At 36.5% G+C, this 15,518-nt stretch overlaps 1 protein-coding gene across 3 annotated transcripts in view; it reads right to left on the minus strand.

Annotated features, from left to right (window-relative positions):
• Nucleotides 1–15,518, minus strand: part of Rfx7 (regulatory factor X7) — a 92,332-nt gene that overhangs the window by 25,060 nt on the left and 51,754 nt on the right. For all 3 annotated transcript variants that reach the window (XM_060384779.1, XM_021637977.2, XM_021637980.2), the window contains exons 4-5: nucleotides 6,399–6,481; nucleotides 5,083–5,205 (exon numbers count right to left, since the gene is read on the minus strand). In XM_060384779.1, the coding sequence (XP_060240762.1) occupies nucleotides 5,083–5,205; nucleotides 6,399–6,481 (206 nt within the window). The remainder of the gene's footprint in view (nucleotides 1–5,082; nucleotides 5,206–6,398; nucleotides 6,482–15,518) is intronic.

Here is a 15,518-nt window from a genome sequence, read left to right on the forward strand (position 1 = left end):
ACAAACAAAAATTCTATTTCTTTTAGTTAGGCAACATTTATCCAAAATACAAATGCACAAGTCTCTAGCTGCTTTATGTATTAGGATTTATTCTGAGATACTGATGTGTTAAGTGTTCACACATCACTGTGTGTTCTACTAGAAGGTTAATATAACCTACAGGAATGAAAAAAGGTCTCTAAACAAAATTTACGTGATAAATGTCTATTAATGACAGCTATTAAAGATAATAATTTATGTTCAGTTACAGAATGATCTCAGGTTTTGTTTCTGGTTAAAGAAATGCAAAGTACAAAATTATATTATGCTTCTGTGACAGCTGATGTTCATTATCAGCTCAAGAAATTAAAATCCCCTAAGAGACTTGTAAGGTACTTCTCTGAGTGTGTTTATTTCCAGATAGATTCACTGCTGAATTCTACCAAATGCTTCAAGAAGAGCTAACACCAATGCTCCTTAAACTTTTCTATAAAACAGGAAGAGAAGGAACACTACCAAACCTAATGTATGAAACCAGCATCACCTGATACCAAAATGAGATAAGAACACAAAAACAACAGCAACAAAAAACCTATAAGCTAATCAATACAGATGCAGAAATTCTCAAAGAAACAAGGATAAACCAAATTCAATAACGCACATAAGATCAGATACTGTACCAAGTCAGTTTCATTAAAAAAATGCAAATTTGGTTCAATATATATAAATTAATAAATGTAATACAGCGTGTACATTAATATAAGAACAGAAATGACATGCGTTCAATAGATCTAGAAAAGGCTTATGATCAAGTTAAACATTCCTTGTGACTTCCAGAATATAGAAATAGAAATAGAAGGAAAACACTTCAATATAATAAACACTAACAAACGAAGAGAAAATATTTTACAATATGAGTGAAAACTCGAAACATTTTCTTTCTGTAATCAGGAACAAGACAACAGTGTCAGTTCTGTCCACTCTATTCAAAACAATTCTTGATTGAAAGTTAGATCCTCTAGCTGAAAATACCATACATTTCAGTCATGGGACTTGGAAACCAAGCTGGTAATGATCTGGAAGCCTCCTTCCTGATGGCTAGCTCTTATGATATTGAAAGGTGTTATGCAGGATGTTGCAGTAAATTTCTCCAAAGTTCTGAAAATCCTACAACAGTCTGTAAACCCTACATATAACGACATGCCCAGCATTAGAGATCTAATATCTTGAGGGTGACCAACGTTGTCTGATTAAACTACGGCCAGCACAATAAGAAGAAACTCATACTTGCTATTGTAAACTTAGCCAAGAACTTGTGGCTGGAGGTCACAGATCCTAAACTGACATAGTATCCAACTGCCATCTAAACTTATACCCACAGGTTAGTGCACCTTTCACCCCTCATCGAGGAAGTTTCTTTTGTAGCAGACAGAGGTTGTTACAGAGAATCATAACTGGTCAAAATGGACAGAGAAAGTGATTATAGAGTACCCTTTCACAAATAGGACATATACACTACCATCTTACACCCAAAGTGCAGAAATCATCTTAGAAGGGGTGAACTGTAAGAGCCTGAAGACTGCATTAAAAGTCTCTTGTAGTCATGACAGGGATGAACTTCCTATGGCTATGTCTGTCTGTGCAAGATTACACTAGCCAACATTCCAGCACAGATGGGAGCAGAGTTTACAAGTAGGTAGCAGATGGCTGCAGAGGGAGAAAGAGTAAGCCCTCTTCAATGAGACCCCTGGCTGGTTGTGCACATCTCACTGGTCAACTTTATACCCCTTTGCAACACTACCTAATGGGCAACACTAACTGGATTCAGAAGAGGACATGAATTTGAGAGGGAAACATGGGAGAGAACATGAGTAGGAGGGCAGGGAAGAAAGGGTTGGATAGACAAAATGCATGAAATTCTCAAACAGAAAACTCACGGTCCTACAAAACAACATCTCCGCTAGACCAATAAGACAAGTAGCAAACGGGAGACAAATAGGAAAGAATTATCCCTATGTGAAAATATCATGATTCTGTATTTAAAATATAGACCCATTCTGCCAGAAAAAAATCTTGAATCTGATACTTTCTGCCAAGTATTCGGATATAAAACCAACATATAAAATTAGTTGCTTTTCTATATACTGGCAATGAACATGCTAAATAAAAACTAGGAAAGATACCCCATTCACAACAATTCAACACCCCACCTCCATCCCATATTAAACAGGGTACTTAGGAATAACTAACCAAGGACATGAAAGACCTCTACATGAAAACTAAGACACTGAGTGAAGATTTTGAAGAATTAACAAGATGAAAACAACTGTCATGCTTATGGTTTGGCAGAATATCGCGAAAAAGGCTATATTACTGAAAATTATTTACAGATTCAGTATAATCCCCATCAAAATCCCAATGATACTCTTTACTGAACTCAACTGAGCTGTGAATTAACTATTCAAGATTGGAAGTGTCGCTAGCCCTCCACAACAACGTGAGATTTCAATCTCTTAAAAAAAAAAAAGATGTTTTATTTTTGTGTATGTTTTCCTTGCATGTATGTATATGTACATGTGTGGACACTGCCCACAAAGGTCAGATTAAGTTGTCTGATTCCCCAGAACTGTAGTTAGGATTGTTGTGAGCCAATGTGGGTGCTAGGTGGAACCCTGGTCCTCTGCAAGAGCAACAAGTGCTCCCAACCACTAGGCCATCTCTCTAATTCCACATTCTCCTTTATTTAATAAAAACCTTTGATAGTTTTTGATTTCAAAGAAAAAAAATCAATATAGTTTAATAGTAAAATATAACCAAGCTTTACCCACACAGAACATTATTAGGAAAATATGAACTGCTTTTATTCCTTAGGGTCACATTTTCACAGTGGAGGATATCTCTGTTGGTGATATGAGTTGTTGAACAGTGCAAGGCCAACACTTCGAGAATACATGGGTCTCTTCTTAGTCTACTATGAAAACATCATTTGCTGGGGCTGGAGAGATGGCTCACATCCTGAGTGCAATTCCCAGCATCCACATGGGAGCTCACAAATGTCTATAATGGGATCTGATGCCCTCTTCTGGTATATAGGTGTGTATACCAAGCACCCATATTCACAAAATGCACAAATAAATAAATCTTAAAAAACTCCAACATCATTTGACAAATTTCTCAACAAGTTTATACTTCAGACAAGTTTATAATTTTAGAACTAAAAGAAACCTCATGTAACTTCAATTTTTTTTTTCATTTTATAGATGTGCCCAAATGATAATAGTTAAAACACTTGTCCACGTAATCGTAGTTTGTTGAAAACACCTATTTTCTTGATCTTCAAATCAGGGATTCTTCAACATATCATACAAATTTTCTTTTATTGAATTCAGATTAGCTTCTTAAAAGTTTCAGAAGGACTGTTTCTTGGCCTTTGGCTAAGATCAGGTGTAGAAGTTTCACAAGGTTCTCTCTATTTTAATTACTCCATTTGCCCCAAATCCATGTTTACCATAGATATACATTTTTCCTCCTCCTTCCTTCCCTGCTAACTTTATACCTGGAATCTTCCTGGATCAGTGTCGGATCACAGGTATATACTGTCGCCATACCCAAACCATCACATGTATACAGACCCTGGGTGAAGACAGAGCCTATGCTAGTCTCATCAGATACTCAGGGTCCAGCACACAGCAGATACTCCTTAGACAGAGTCAGATTTTAAGAATGAGCAATTTTTAGTTTCAACTTTTTTTTTTATTAATTAGTTTATTCACTTTGTATCCCATCTACCTCCTTCTCTCATCCCCTCCCAATCCTACCCTCCTCCCTCTTCTTCTCCTCTGCCCCTCCTACAGTCTACTGATAGGAGAAGTCCTCCTCCCCTTCCCTCTGACCTTAGCCTATCAGATCTCATCAGGACTGGCTGCACTGTCTTCCTCTGTGGCCTGGTAAGGCTGCTCCCTGCTCAGGGGTTGGTGATCAAAAAGCCAGTCACTGAGTTCATGTCAGAGACAGTCCCTGTTCCCAATGCTAGGGAACCCACTTGGAAACAGAGCTGTCATGGGCTACATCTGAGCAGGGGTTCTAGGTTATCTCCATGCATGGTCCTGGGTTGGAGTATCAGTCTTAGAGAAGACCCCTTTGCCCAGAATTTTTGGTTCGGTTGCTCTCTTTGTGGAATTCCTAGTTTCAACTTTTCTTAAGAAAAAAACACTAATGTTCTTAGTTCTCTTGCTCATTTCAAGTACGTATTCTGTTTTTTTTCCTATAGCTAGTATGTTTTCTTTCATGAACAGTTAAGACTTATGAGTAAATCTAGAAATCTAGAAACTTTTCTTTCTGGATATCAACAGTCTTCTCAGTAAGTGTAGCTTCTCTGTATTGCTTTAAATTAATTAACAAAAGCATTTATTTGACATTTTCTTCCAAATTAACAACACACTAATCTTCATTAGTTTGATGTTTCAATACAAAGTTTTGACTTTATTTATTCTACCAGAATGAATTCTTCCTTTCAAATAAATTATAATACACTAAGCAAGACTGAATTTCGCACCGACTGGTCATGCTCTTTCTTAGAAGCCCTTTTACCTATACACATTTGTTAGCCAGTTTTAGACAAATTATTCGTATAGCCAAAGTTATATGTGTGGGGGTGTTTTTGGTAAGTCACTTATCTCTTTTAACCTTGAATAAATAATTTACAACATTCTTTGGTTAGCATGGGGAATTAAGCAGTTTTAGATTCATAAAAAGTGGCATAATTCAAGGAAAAATGTTTTAGTTTTTTTCATATGCACTGATTTTTTTTTAAATTGCCCTTCAAGTCCTTCCCATTATTCTTGCCATTTTAAAATTCTCCAAGAACCTCTTATTTCAGTATTCCAATCCACCATTCATTACCTTCAGAACCCCAGTCAAACCCTTAACCCTGCTTTATATTGCATCCAACCCACAGAAGCTTAGATCTGGTAGCAATCTTGGAAGTTTCTTAGTGCAACACCCAAGTAACAGCCAGATAGTAAGCAATGACAAAATGAATCACTGTTGTCAACAGTGCTTATCCGCTTTAATACATCACAGCATAAGACACGGACCACTCACTTGTATTCATCATAGACTTCCTGTTTGGGGAGTGAAGTCTCAGGATGCTCCTCCAAGGTGTTCCGAATCCAGGAAAAGGCATGCATTTGCTGTGCCCGACTAGACGACATGGCATTCTGATCACTAATCACAAAATAGAGACAAATTTTAGCTGAAGCAGACAGCAATTCCAATAATTTTTAAGAAAGGCCTAAATGTTATATTAAAAACCTAATTAACAGAGCAAACAGACCAGGACGTACAGTGGATATTCAGTAATCTACATACTGACTGTTCACTGTGACTGTGAGCCAGTTTTTTACTATCAGTTTCAGACTGAAATTACTGGCCTGTTCCTTGCTGGTTTGGATTCTAAAGCATGGCAGGTGGTGGGGACATTTCAACATAGGTATTTGTTTTGGCCAAAATTACTATTTCCTAACTTATTTGCCTGTTCATTTGCCTATACTTAGTAACAGGCTCTTTGCATAGAGCCATGTTACTAAATTAACTAAAAATTAACCATGTCCACTAAATTAACTAAAAAGCGTTAATTTTATTATCTGGCAGTAATTTTATAAACTGATCTCATGAAATGGGCATTACAGACACTATATTGCAAGGTATTCTATTGATTCTGACATTAATCTCAGTCTCCTAGAAGGGTCATCTGATTCCTAAATACTGGGCACATTTTTAGGACAGAAAATAAAGTTACTATGCTTGATATGAAGCAAGAATAGGTAAAAGCAAAAATTTTTTTGCATTTCTTCTCATGTACAGTTTTAAATGAATATAATGTTGAAAATACCATATGAGTGAAATGAATCCTCAGAAATATGCAAAGGGTAATGTAATTCTTAAGAACAGAATCTGGAAAACAGTTTTTCTGCACATTCTCTCCTCTTGAGTATTTTTAATGATGAAGCTAAGGCAATACCGCAAGTACTTAAAGTGAGGTATATCTACCACAATTATGCTTAACACTGTATTTTCTCTTACATCCTATGATGTGCTTACTTATGACTATACTAAAAACAACCCCATACTTTATTCTTCAAAATACTTATTTGGTTATTCCTTGCCTTTCTATATTCTTTTTTCACAATTTTTATACTGCATAATACTCACACTGGCCTATACAAAATACAAGTTGCATTTCACAGGATTTAGCCAGTTACACAAATAAATTACAAAAAGTGCAGGCAAACATAGTTTAACCAAGCATTATCAAAGACCCAAATGATCTATTGTTTTGCTAGCCTGTGTTCTGACGAGCTTAGGAATAAGCAAATCAATCAATGAATCACAGCTCACACAGCTTAGTACCACCCTACCTTTTCTCGGCACTGCTGAGACCAGAAGGCAGCTGAAGGTAGAGGTAGAGTTTCTCTAGGTCTGTAAACTTCTCAACTTCTTGCTGGTGACAAAGGGTTAAGAAGAAAGATCATTAAAAATATTTCCTCTCAACTAAACTTATTAATATTCCCCTAAAAGCTACTGATCTTTTGCTAATTTTCAAATACCTAAAATGTGACTAATGCTAATAGAAATTAAAAAATACAAAGAAACCCAAGAAACCTTCCTGAGGTATGCAGGTAAAATTATAGTTTTGAAAAATTCACCCATGTTATAACCCTCTTTACAATGAAGACAGCCACAGTAAGTTATTTCAAGCAAAACTACTTTTGTAACAGAAAGTGAACTGGTTAGTGGTATTTGTAATGAGAGTGTTTTGAGTGATAGTGGTGGAGGATGTCTTTTTGAGACAAGGCCACTCTATTATGCAGCTGTTCTGGAACTTTCTATGCAGACCAGGCTGGTGTCCAACTCATGAAGACCCACCTGCCTCTATTGGTGTCCAATGTTGGGCATAGGATCTAGGCTTAGAACTTGAGAAGTCCTGAGTGGAAAGGGAGAAAATACTAATTCCCAGTGGAGAAGTGGGTCCAGAACAGGTGGGCCATAGTCTCAGAGCACAGCAGCCTAGGCTTCTCTGCTCCTGGGAAAAACTTCCTGGAGTCTGGAGCACATTTCAGACTGGCTCCTAGTGCTAGTATACAAAGACCTGAAGCTGTGAAAAAGTGCTGCTGTCAGAGGCAGAAGCAGACACCTACAACTTTCTAGACTAAGCTAGGAAGTGGATTAACCACCTATGTTAAATGGAGGAAGGCACAATGACACAATCGCTTTCATGCGATTTTATTTCTCTTAGCATACAAATAATTTTTTTCAATCAAAACGATTGCATTTTGTATATCCATTTTGGGAGAGATCATAATGGGACAGACTTGGAGAAGGAGGAGACTATATGGATTGCTGGATTGGAGACCATAGAACAGAGATTAAAAAGAAAGTTCCAGATGAGGAATTAAAATGGCAACTCAAAGATACAATATATTGAGTTAAAAATCCAAATTCTACTTGTTGATACATATTCAGAATTCTGGGGAAGATGATTCTGAGTTTGCGTATTTGTTGGAAGTGATGACTGTCTTGGAAATACAACATATGCATCCACTAGAATACAACAGTATTTTAGACAATATGGCACAGAAAATGGGGCAACTGTTGAGGGTTGGCCTGATGCTACGTATTCAAATGCTAAATACTGGGCCCGAAGACCTGGCTCCCACCCTGATGAACACATTCTCATGTACACCAGCCTTCGCTGTGTAAACCTTGCTCCCTAATTTAAAATTTGTTGGTTAATAACATAGTGAGAAGCCTGTAACTAGGAAGAGGAGAAAGAAGTGGAGCTTAGGCTACCAGATTAGGAGCACTAGGTGAGAGGAGGAGGAGAAGAAGAAGTCAGAGGGAAAAAAAAAGTGGCCATGGGGCAGTATGAGCATGTGGCCATGAGAGTTAGCCTGATGGAACAGAAGCAGCCCAGGCAAGAACAACTATGGCAAGTAACTTGGGGTATATAGCCGGGAAATAGCAAAATGGCTAAGAGGGTTGATATCCACCCAGTTATTGTGCTTTAAAGCTAATCATAAATCTGTCTCAATTACTTGGGAACTAGCTGGGGTAGAGAAGCCCTCTAGAGTCTAATAATTATTCCACAACATGCTTCAGCTTCCCAAGAGCTGAATTATAGTCATGCACCACCATGCCTGGCCCAGAATTTATTCTTCATAAAGCACAGTGGAAACAGATTCAATTTTTGAAGGAAAAACAATCCTACAATTTTGAATAGCCTGTTCATTTTATGTACATTATATACATGTGTGTTTGTCGGTAGAGACCAGAAGAGGATGTTAGGTACTTTCCTTTACTGCTCTCTGCTTTATTTTCTTGAGAAATGGTCTTTCACTTAACCTGGAGTTGGCCATTTACTGGGTAGGTGGATGGTCAGCAAGCCTCAGAGATGCTTCAGTCTCTCCCCACCTCCCTCAGCAACACTGAGGTTATAGGTGCTGCTCCTTGCCCCAGCTTCGTATATGAGTGCTGATAATCTAAATACAGATCCTTATGCTTGCAAACAAACATTCTTACCCACTGAGCCATCTCTTTGGACCACAGCATCTCTCTAGACTATAGTTCTTATTATCAAAATATACTCGTAAGTATAATCTTAGACCTAATTTGCAATTATTTGCACATAAGTCCTAAGTGTACCTTCACAAATCCCATTACCTCTGGGTACTCTCCAAATGGATTTCGTACTAATACCCAATAAGCTATATTTCTTAAAGGAAAACAAAAACAAAAAGTAGGTTTTTCTTCCATGATTTTAAGTTAATGATTACCTTCTTTCTTTAGTTCTCAGAACATACGGTATTGCAATGTGCTTTACTCTATTCTTCACAGTGTATTCCGTAGTAATCCTCAGTTAGACAACTAATATTTTGCCCCATAGTCTTTCAATGTCTTTCTTTGCCACAGTAGTCTATGTCTTTTAGCTCTTTTTTTTTTCATCATCATCAACAACAAAAAGAGTTCATTAACTCAGTAAATACGTTCTGGGTTTTGCCATGTTTCACAAATTATGCAAGAGAATCAGCAATAATATGTATAACACATTACACAAATACTTAAACACAGGACAATACTGCTGAACACCACCAATTTTTTGTCCTTAAGGACTTAAGACACTACTTATCTAACTAACTGGCTTCCCTGCCTCCAACCTCTCCCTTCTTTATTAAATTTGGCTCCTTTTATATTTTTTTATTAAACATTTATTTAATAGAATATACTTGAGTTCTCATTCAATACTCAACAAGTGTCTGTCATACTGAACCTAGGGTGGTTACACTGTAATAAAATATACATAACATTTTGGACAAAGCCTGAGAACTATAACTGAAATCATGACCTTTGGTCATTAAAAAAGGAGGATATCTAATACCGAGTGTGAAACTTGGGGTTCTACACAACCTTTTAATTCTATAGATATGAGAAAAAGAAAGAATAAACTTTCAAAATGTACTTCAAATTAAGACAAAGCACCAAAAAGGAGAATTATAAGATGTCAAAAATATTTTTTAAAAAAGAAAATCAAACTTTTCCCCCTATTTCAAGAAACAAAACTTGTATATGCTCTGTTTTTTCTTTATTGCAACTGATGTTTAACACACAAAAGAAAAAGTACAGAACAACACTAAAAACAGGTAATATCAAACTCTGTGAAGAAAATGGGAACAATATGATCTAAGTGTGCAACAATGGCATTTTTACTCCAGACTGATTTCACCAGTTTTCTGGTTTTAGATATTTGTGTTGATTTATGTAGACTCTTATCCAGTAGATTATCAAGGCAAGATTTTCATGTGGCAAACATGTTAAACATCAGAATATTTAATATACTTCATGAAAATTTAAATGTGAACAATAAAAGCTTTCTACTCCATTTTGAGATGCAATGGTTGTTAAAAACACATCAGGCTAGATTTGTGAACTGAAGGATAATGGTGGTCTATTATCACGGCATCAGAGAAAAGACCGACTGAGTACATTTAAGAACTTTGTGTTTCTGAGCCAGGCTCTTACTAAGTAGTCCTGGCTAGCCTTGAATCAGAGATCTGCTTGCCTCTGCCTTAATGACATTCCTCTGAGTCATAAGTTCTCAACCTTCCTAATGCTGCCACCCTTTAATACAGATCCTTATTTGTGGTAACCCCAACCACAAAATTATTTTCATTGCTACTTCAGAACTGTAATTTTGCTACTGTTGTGAATCGTAATGTTAAATACCTCATATGCAGGATATCTGATACATGACACCTATGGGGGCCAAGACCACAGGTTGAGAACTACTGCTCTAAGTGAAAGAAACCGTTAACAAAAGGCCTAGGCAGATTAGTGATCCTCATAAAGGCTGTGAGAGGGGAGTGCAGTGACTGCTTAATGGGCACCATATTGCCTTAGCTAGATGCAAACAGTTTGGAATTGGATTGGGAGTTACTTGCACTGCACTGTGAATGTTCGTACTAAATAGAAGCAATAGTAAAATTTATGTTATGTGTATTACAAAAAGGAAAAAAAAAGCAGAGCAAAACAAAGCAAAGCAAAGAAACCCTCTATAGTTTAGGGGTTTGGAGAGATGGCTTAGATATTAAATACACTGTTTGCTCTTGCAGAGGACCTGGGTTGAATTACTAGAGCTCACAACCAGAGAACCAACATTCTTTTGTCTTTCTTTCCTTTTCATTTGTTTAAGACAAGGTTTCTCTGTATAGCCCTGGCTGTCCTTGAACTCACTCTGTAGACCAGGTTGGCCTCGAGCTCAGAGTGCCTCAGCTTCTCAAGTGCTGAAATTAAAGGCGTCTGCTACCACACCCAGGCTCTAACTTTTTTTTTTTTTTAAAGATTTATTTATTTATATGAATGCTCTGTCTGTATGTACACCTGAAAGCTAGTAGAGGGCATCAGATCCCATTATAGATGGTTGTGAGCCACCATGTGGGTGCTAGGAATTGAACTCTAGACTTCTGGAAGAGCAGCTAGTGTTCTCAACCACTGAGCTATCTCTCTGGCTCCAATATTTTTTTCTAACTTCAACAGGCAACGGGCACATATGATACATACACATACATGCAGGTAAATAACTTGTGTACATAAAACAAAAAATATTTTTAAAAAGTACATCAACCATAGTTAATAACAGAGTTGAGCAGATGATATTCACATCAAAGAGCTCAATCAAACTTCAGAGGACCTCATTTTAAAAACAAGAACCCACACCACATTCCTTTATCCCTAGACTTAAGTTTTCACTTTTAAAGACATTTTTAAAGGAAAGCTATGAAAGTGGCTTCAAGTTTAGGGTGATCTTCAAGTACAATATAGCTTGTTGAAGAAACTGGGAGATAACTGATAGAAAAAAATATGAAGAGAGGAAAAGGGTTCCTTGTCTGTAATTACAAAACGGGGAATGGGCTGTGAAGCAAAGGTTTAAAAATATAAAGCTTTGAGAGTCTCTTCCCCTGAATTTTAAACATATATATATATACTCTAACAACAACAAATAAGCAAGAACTCTTGTTAACAACTCAACTTGAATTAAAGCTTATAACACTATTGTATTTTTTTCCTTTGAGTCCTAGTATTCACTCAGAAACATGGTCAGCTTATGGATAATTAATTTGCATTTATGGATTTATTTAATAATGGTTTCTAGTACCAGGTTATACTTTACCAATCAACTAAGATGAAAATTTACCTGTTTTAAGTGATTCTTTTGTGAAACACTAAGTTTTGTTTTTAAAACTCAAAAACTACAAAATATCACAAATAAAGAAGAGAGGGAACATGGAGGCATGCATTACCATGACACATTTGTTTCTAACCTTTTTACCATCCCTTCAGCAGCATATACAATAAAGATATCGGTATATCCATTGTTTGAAATACTACTGTAATGGGATCATCCTAAAATGCCCATTGATAGATAAAAGATAAACAAAATATAATACTTATACACAAGAGTTTTAGTCGGCCACAATGAAAATTATCCTGTTTGTAAGAAAATAGATGGAAACAAAATACTGCATATTTCCTTTCATATGTGCATTTTGGGGGCAGAAAAATAAAAGTGATACTCTTAGGGATATTGAAAGGGAAAGGAATAGTAGGAAGAGCATGAGAAAAAGCAAAAAAGGGATATGTTGTGGATATAAACATATTTTTGTTTTGGTCCCAGGCTGATTCAGACTGTCCACAGCAGCAAACTATTTGTCCCATATGGGCTCTGAGAGGAGCTCTTTGCCACTTGCGGATAGTTTAAATCTGAGGACTCTGGAGAAAGAATAAATGCCAGAGCCCAGACAGTGTGGAGGAGCTCTGAGAAAGAACAAGGCTGCTGCTGCTTCCCCCGTTTGGCTCCTTTTGTTGATGCAGTGAGACTAGCAGTTGAAGATCTGAAACAAGTATTGAACTGGCTTCAAGGAATCCAATGACTCTAACCAGCAGGAAGTAGTTAAGAGAACTGTTAACCTCCTCTCCCACTAACCCATTCTCTCTCTTACCTGGTGTTGAAAGGGACTGGGGTAGAGTAGAGAGAAAGAGATATAAAAAATGTAACTCATAGCCAAACTTTGGGCAGAGTTCTGGAATCCTTATAGAAGAAGAGAGAGATAGAAAGATCTGGAGTGGATTGGATCTACATAAGGAGAACAACATGGCCAAAATACGTGGGCCCAGGGGGATCCTGCAGAGACTGATACTCCAACCAAGGACCATGCATGGAGAGGACCTAGATAACCTGTTCAAAGGAAGCCCACTGGCTGCTCATTTTCCAAGTGGGTTCCCTAGTAAGGGGTACAAGGGCTGTCTCTGATATGAAATCTGTGGCTGGCTATTTGATCACCTTCCCCTGGGAGTGCAGCCTTACCAGCCACAGAGGAAAACAATGCAGCCAGTTTTGATGAGACTTAATTGGCTAGGGTCAGATAGAAGGGGAGGAGGTCCTCCCCTATCAGGGGACTAGGGAAAGAATATAGAGAAAGAAGAGGGAAGGTGGATAGGACTGGGAGGAGATGAGGGAGGGGGCTGCAGTGCGGATACAAAGTGAATAAATTGAAATAAATAAATAAATGTAAAAAAGTTTAAAAAAAGTACACCAACGGGTGAACATCACAAAAATGTCATATGCATTTATTAAAAAGTAATATGAAAAGATATTGGTTTATACAATCAGGATAGGCTAGTGAAACAATTTCAGACAAATGAAAAAGCATATCGTATAAAATGGTTTGTTCATTTTTCTACTAAGAGCTAATTATTACAAAGTTTCACTAATTTAACACTATCGCTGGTATTTGTATCCCTGATGAGTTTTGTAACATGTCTAAAAGTAGAAATGCAGTCATCAAGGTTGCACATCTTCAACTTTATTAGTTTCTAATTTCTTCTTCCAAACTGTTATACCAACTTACATTCCCAGCAACAATGTTATAATTTTTCCATAATTTTGATAAAATTTTGTTTTAAATTTTAAATAATCTTATGCTTTAAAGAAATGTTTCATCTATTATTTTATTAGTGATGAGTATGGCCATATTACGCTTTAATACAATGGCTCTGAAGCTTTTCTAAGGTAGAAGATCAGAAATGGGGGCTAGAGAATCTGGATTTTTAACAAGCACCCAAGTGATGCTGCTACTGTTCCTCAGAGGATCATACCCAAAGAACTAGTGTTCAAAGGACACTTTTAACATAAGGTTCTTTATCATAGACATGGTATACTAATCCTCCAGTGGTGACAGGTACTTATAAGATTTTTCTTTTCATTGTAACAGGGATCTATGCATTTTGTTTTTGGAGACTGGTGACACAAGTCTTCTGACGTTCCCGGTAGTCATATATTGCAGTCTCTTTATTTATAATCCCAAACCCCAGCACTTTGTTCCACAGGATTAAATAAAAAATACAGAGAAAAGTTTATGAGGGAATATCCTACTTCTTAGGTTTGTTGCTTAATTTTCAGTTTCCTAACTTCTATGAAAATTATTGGAAGTTACAGAGGAATATGATTTCTTTTGTTGGGTACCTACATAAACAATCTAAAAGGAAATTGTTTCTCCATCCTCTGTCCTAAAAAACAACAAGCAACAAGGAGAGCAAACACTTTATATTTGATTACTGTAAAAATTTGGCCTTCTATTTATTTCTCTGCTCTAAACAATGTATACTTGTATACTTAGAACATACTTGGAAGATGTAAGTTACTAGGGGTCAAAGAAGGAAAAGTGAATCAAGTCTAATAAGCAAAGTTCAGCAAAACCCTAGTGTCGTGGTTTGAATGAGAATATCACCCACAGACTCATATCCTTCAATACTTGGTTCTCAGTTGGTGGTACTATTTGGGAAGGATTAGGAGGTGTGGCCTTGTTAGAGGAAATATGTCACCATGAACAGGCTTTGAGGTTTTAAAAGACACATACCATTCCTAGTGTACCTTTTCTCTTCCTCTGTCTCAATTTGTGGATAAAGATGTGAGCTTTCACCTGATTCTCTGCTCTGTTATCAATCATTCTAAACCTATCAAAAATCAAAACAAAACAAAGCAAGAAACGCTTTTCAATTTACTCCAACCACAATCATGAGTGGAGAAATTGTAATTCCAAGAATCCCAAGGTGCTGCAATATGAATGCTGGCAAATTCATATTCCAAGATACAAGCATAATGTGATTCTAAGTGTACTCTGTGTATAATATTGTAGAAGTCTGTATGTAACAACGAGTAGATTTTAATAAGAAAAACAGAGATTATCAAGGACATTCCCTCTATTTAAGGAAAACTCACATTGATGAATGTGGTCTCAAATATACTTTGGGTTTTCATAAATTTTGTTCATTTACTTGTTTAATTCTTAAAAATGGGATAAGGTAGTAATAACAAATTAAAAGAAAACTATAGGAAAGAAAGAAAAATGAATGTTTTTAGGACTAAATAAAACATCATAGATAATTAGAAAGTCTTTACTAGGTTAGCCCAAGGATATATCACAAAATAAACCTTATCTTCCAGCCACAAGCATTTTAAAAGCCATGGTAATTGGTTACTCCAAAACACAGTGTTAGTTTTAATCAAGTCTGGGTTAGTATGCTAACCTTGGTTAGCACTGAGCATCCATAATAAAATGCTTCTTCCAGCAAAGAAGGAAAGGAACCTTTTTAGATTGTCCACACTTAACACATATCTCCTTAATGACATAGTTTGTACATCTATGTAGTTTGTATAGGTTGACGTATTATACACTGGCAGGGGCAGGAAACACTTGACTGAGCTACTTATTGTTAGGAATATGTAATTTCTCATTCTAATATCATCCTCCTTATCAACAATCATGTATCCTATATTCTAGTGTTCCAGATCACTTTTAGTCCATCCATCACTTTGAGCAGTTAAAGACAATAAGTTAATTCTCTTTCCACTTAAAATAATAATCATGAAAGACAATTGAAAGTTTCAAAATTAAATAAAATTATTCATCTAGAATTGAGTATTT

The sequence above is a fragment of the Meriones unguiculatus genome, chromosome 6, assembly GCF_030254825.1.
Source record: "Meriones unguiculatus strain TT.TT164.6M chromosome 6, Bangor_MerUng_6.1, whole genome shotgun sequence".
Classification (NCBI taxonomy): domain Eukaryota; kingdom Metazoa; phylum Chordata; class Mammalia; order Rodentia; family Muridae; genus Meriones; species Meriones unguiculatus.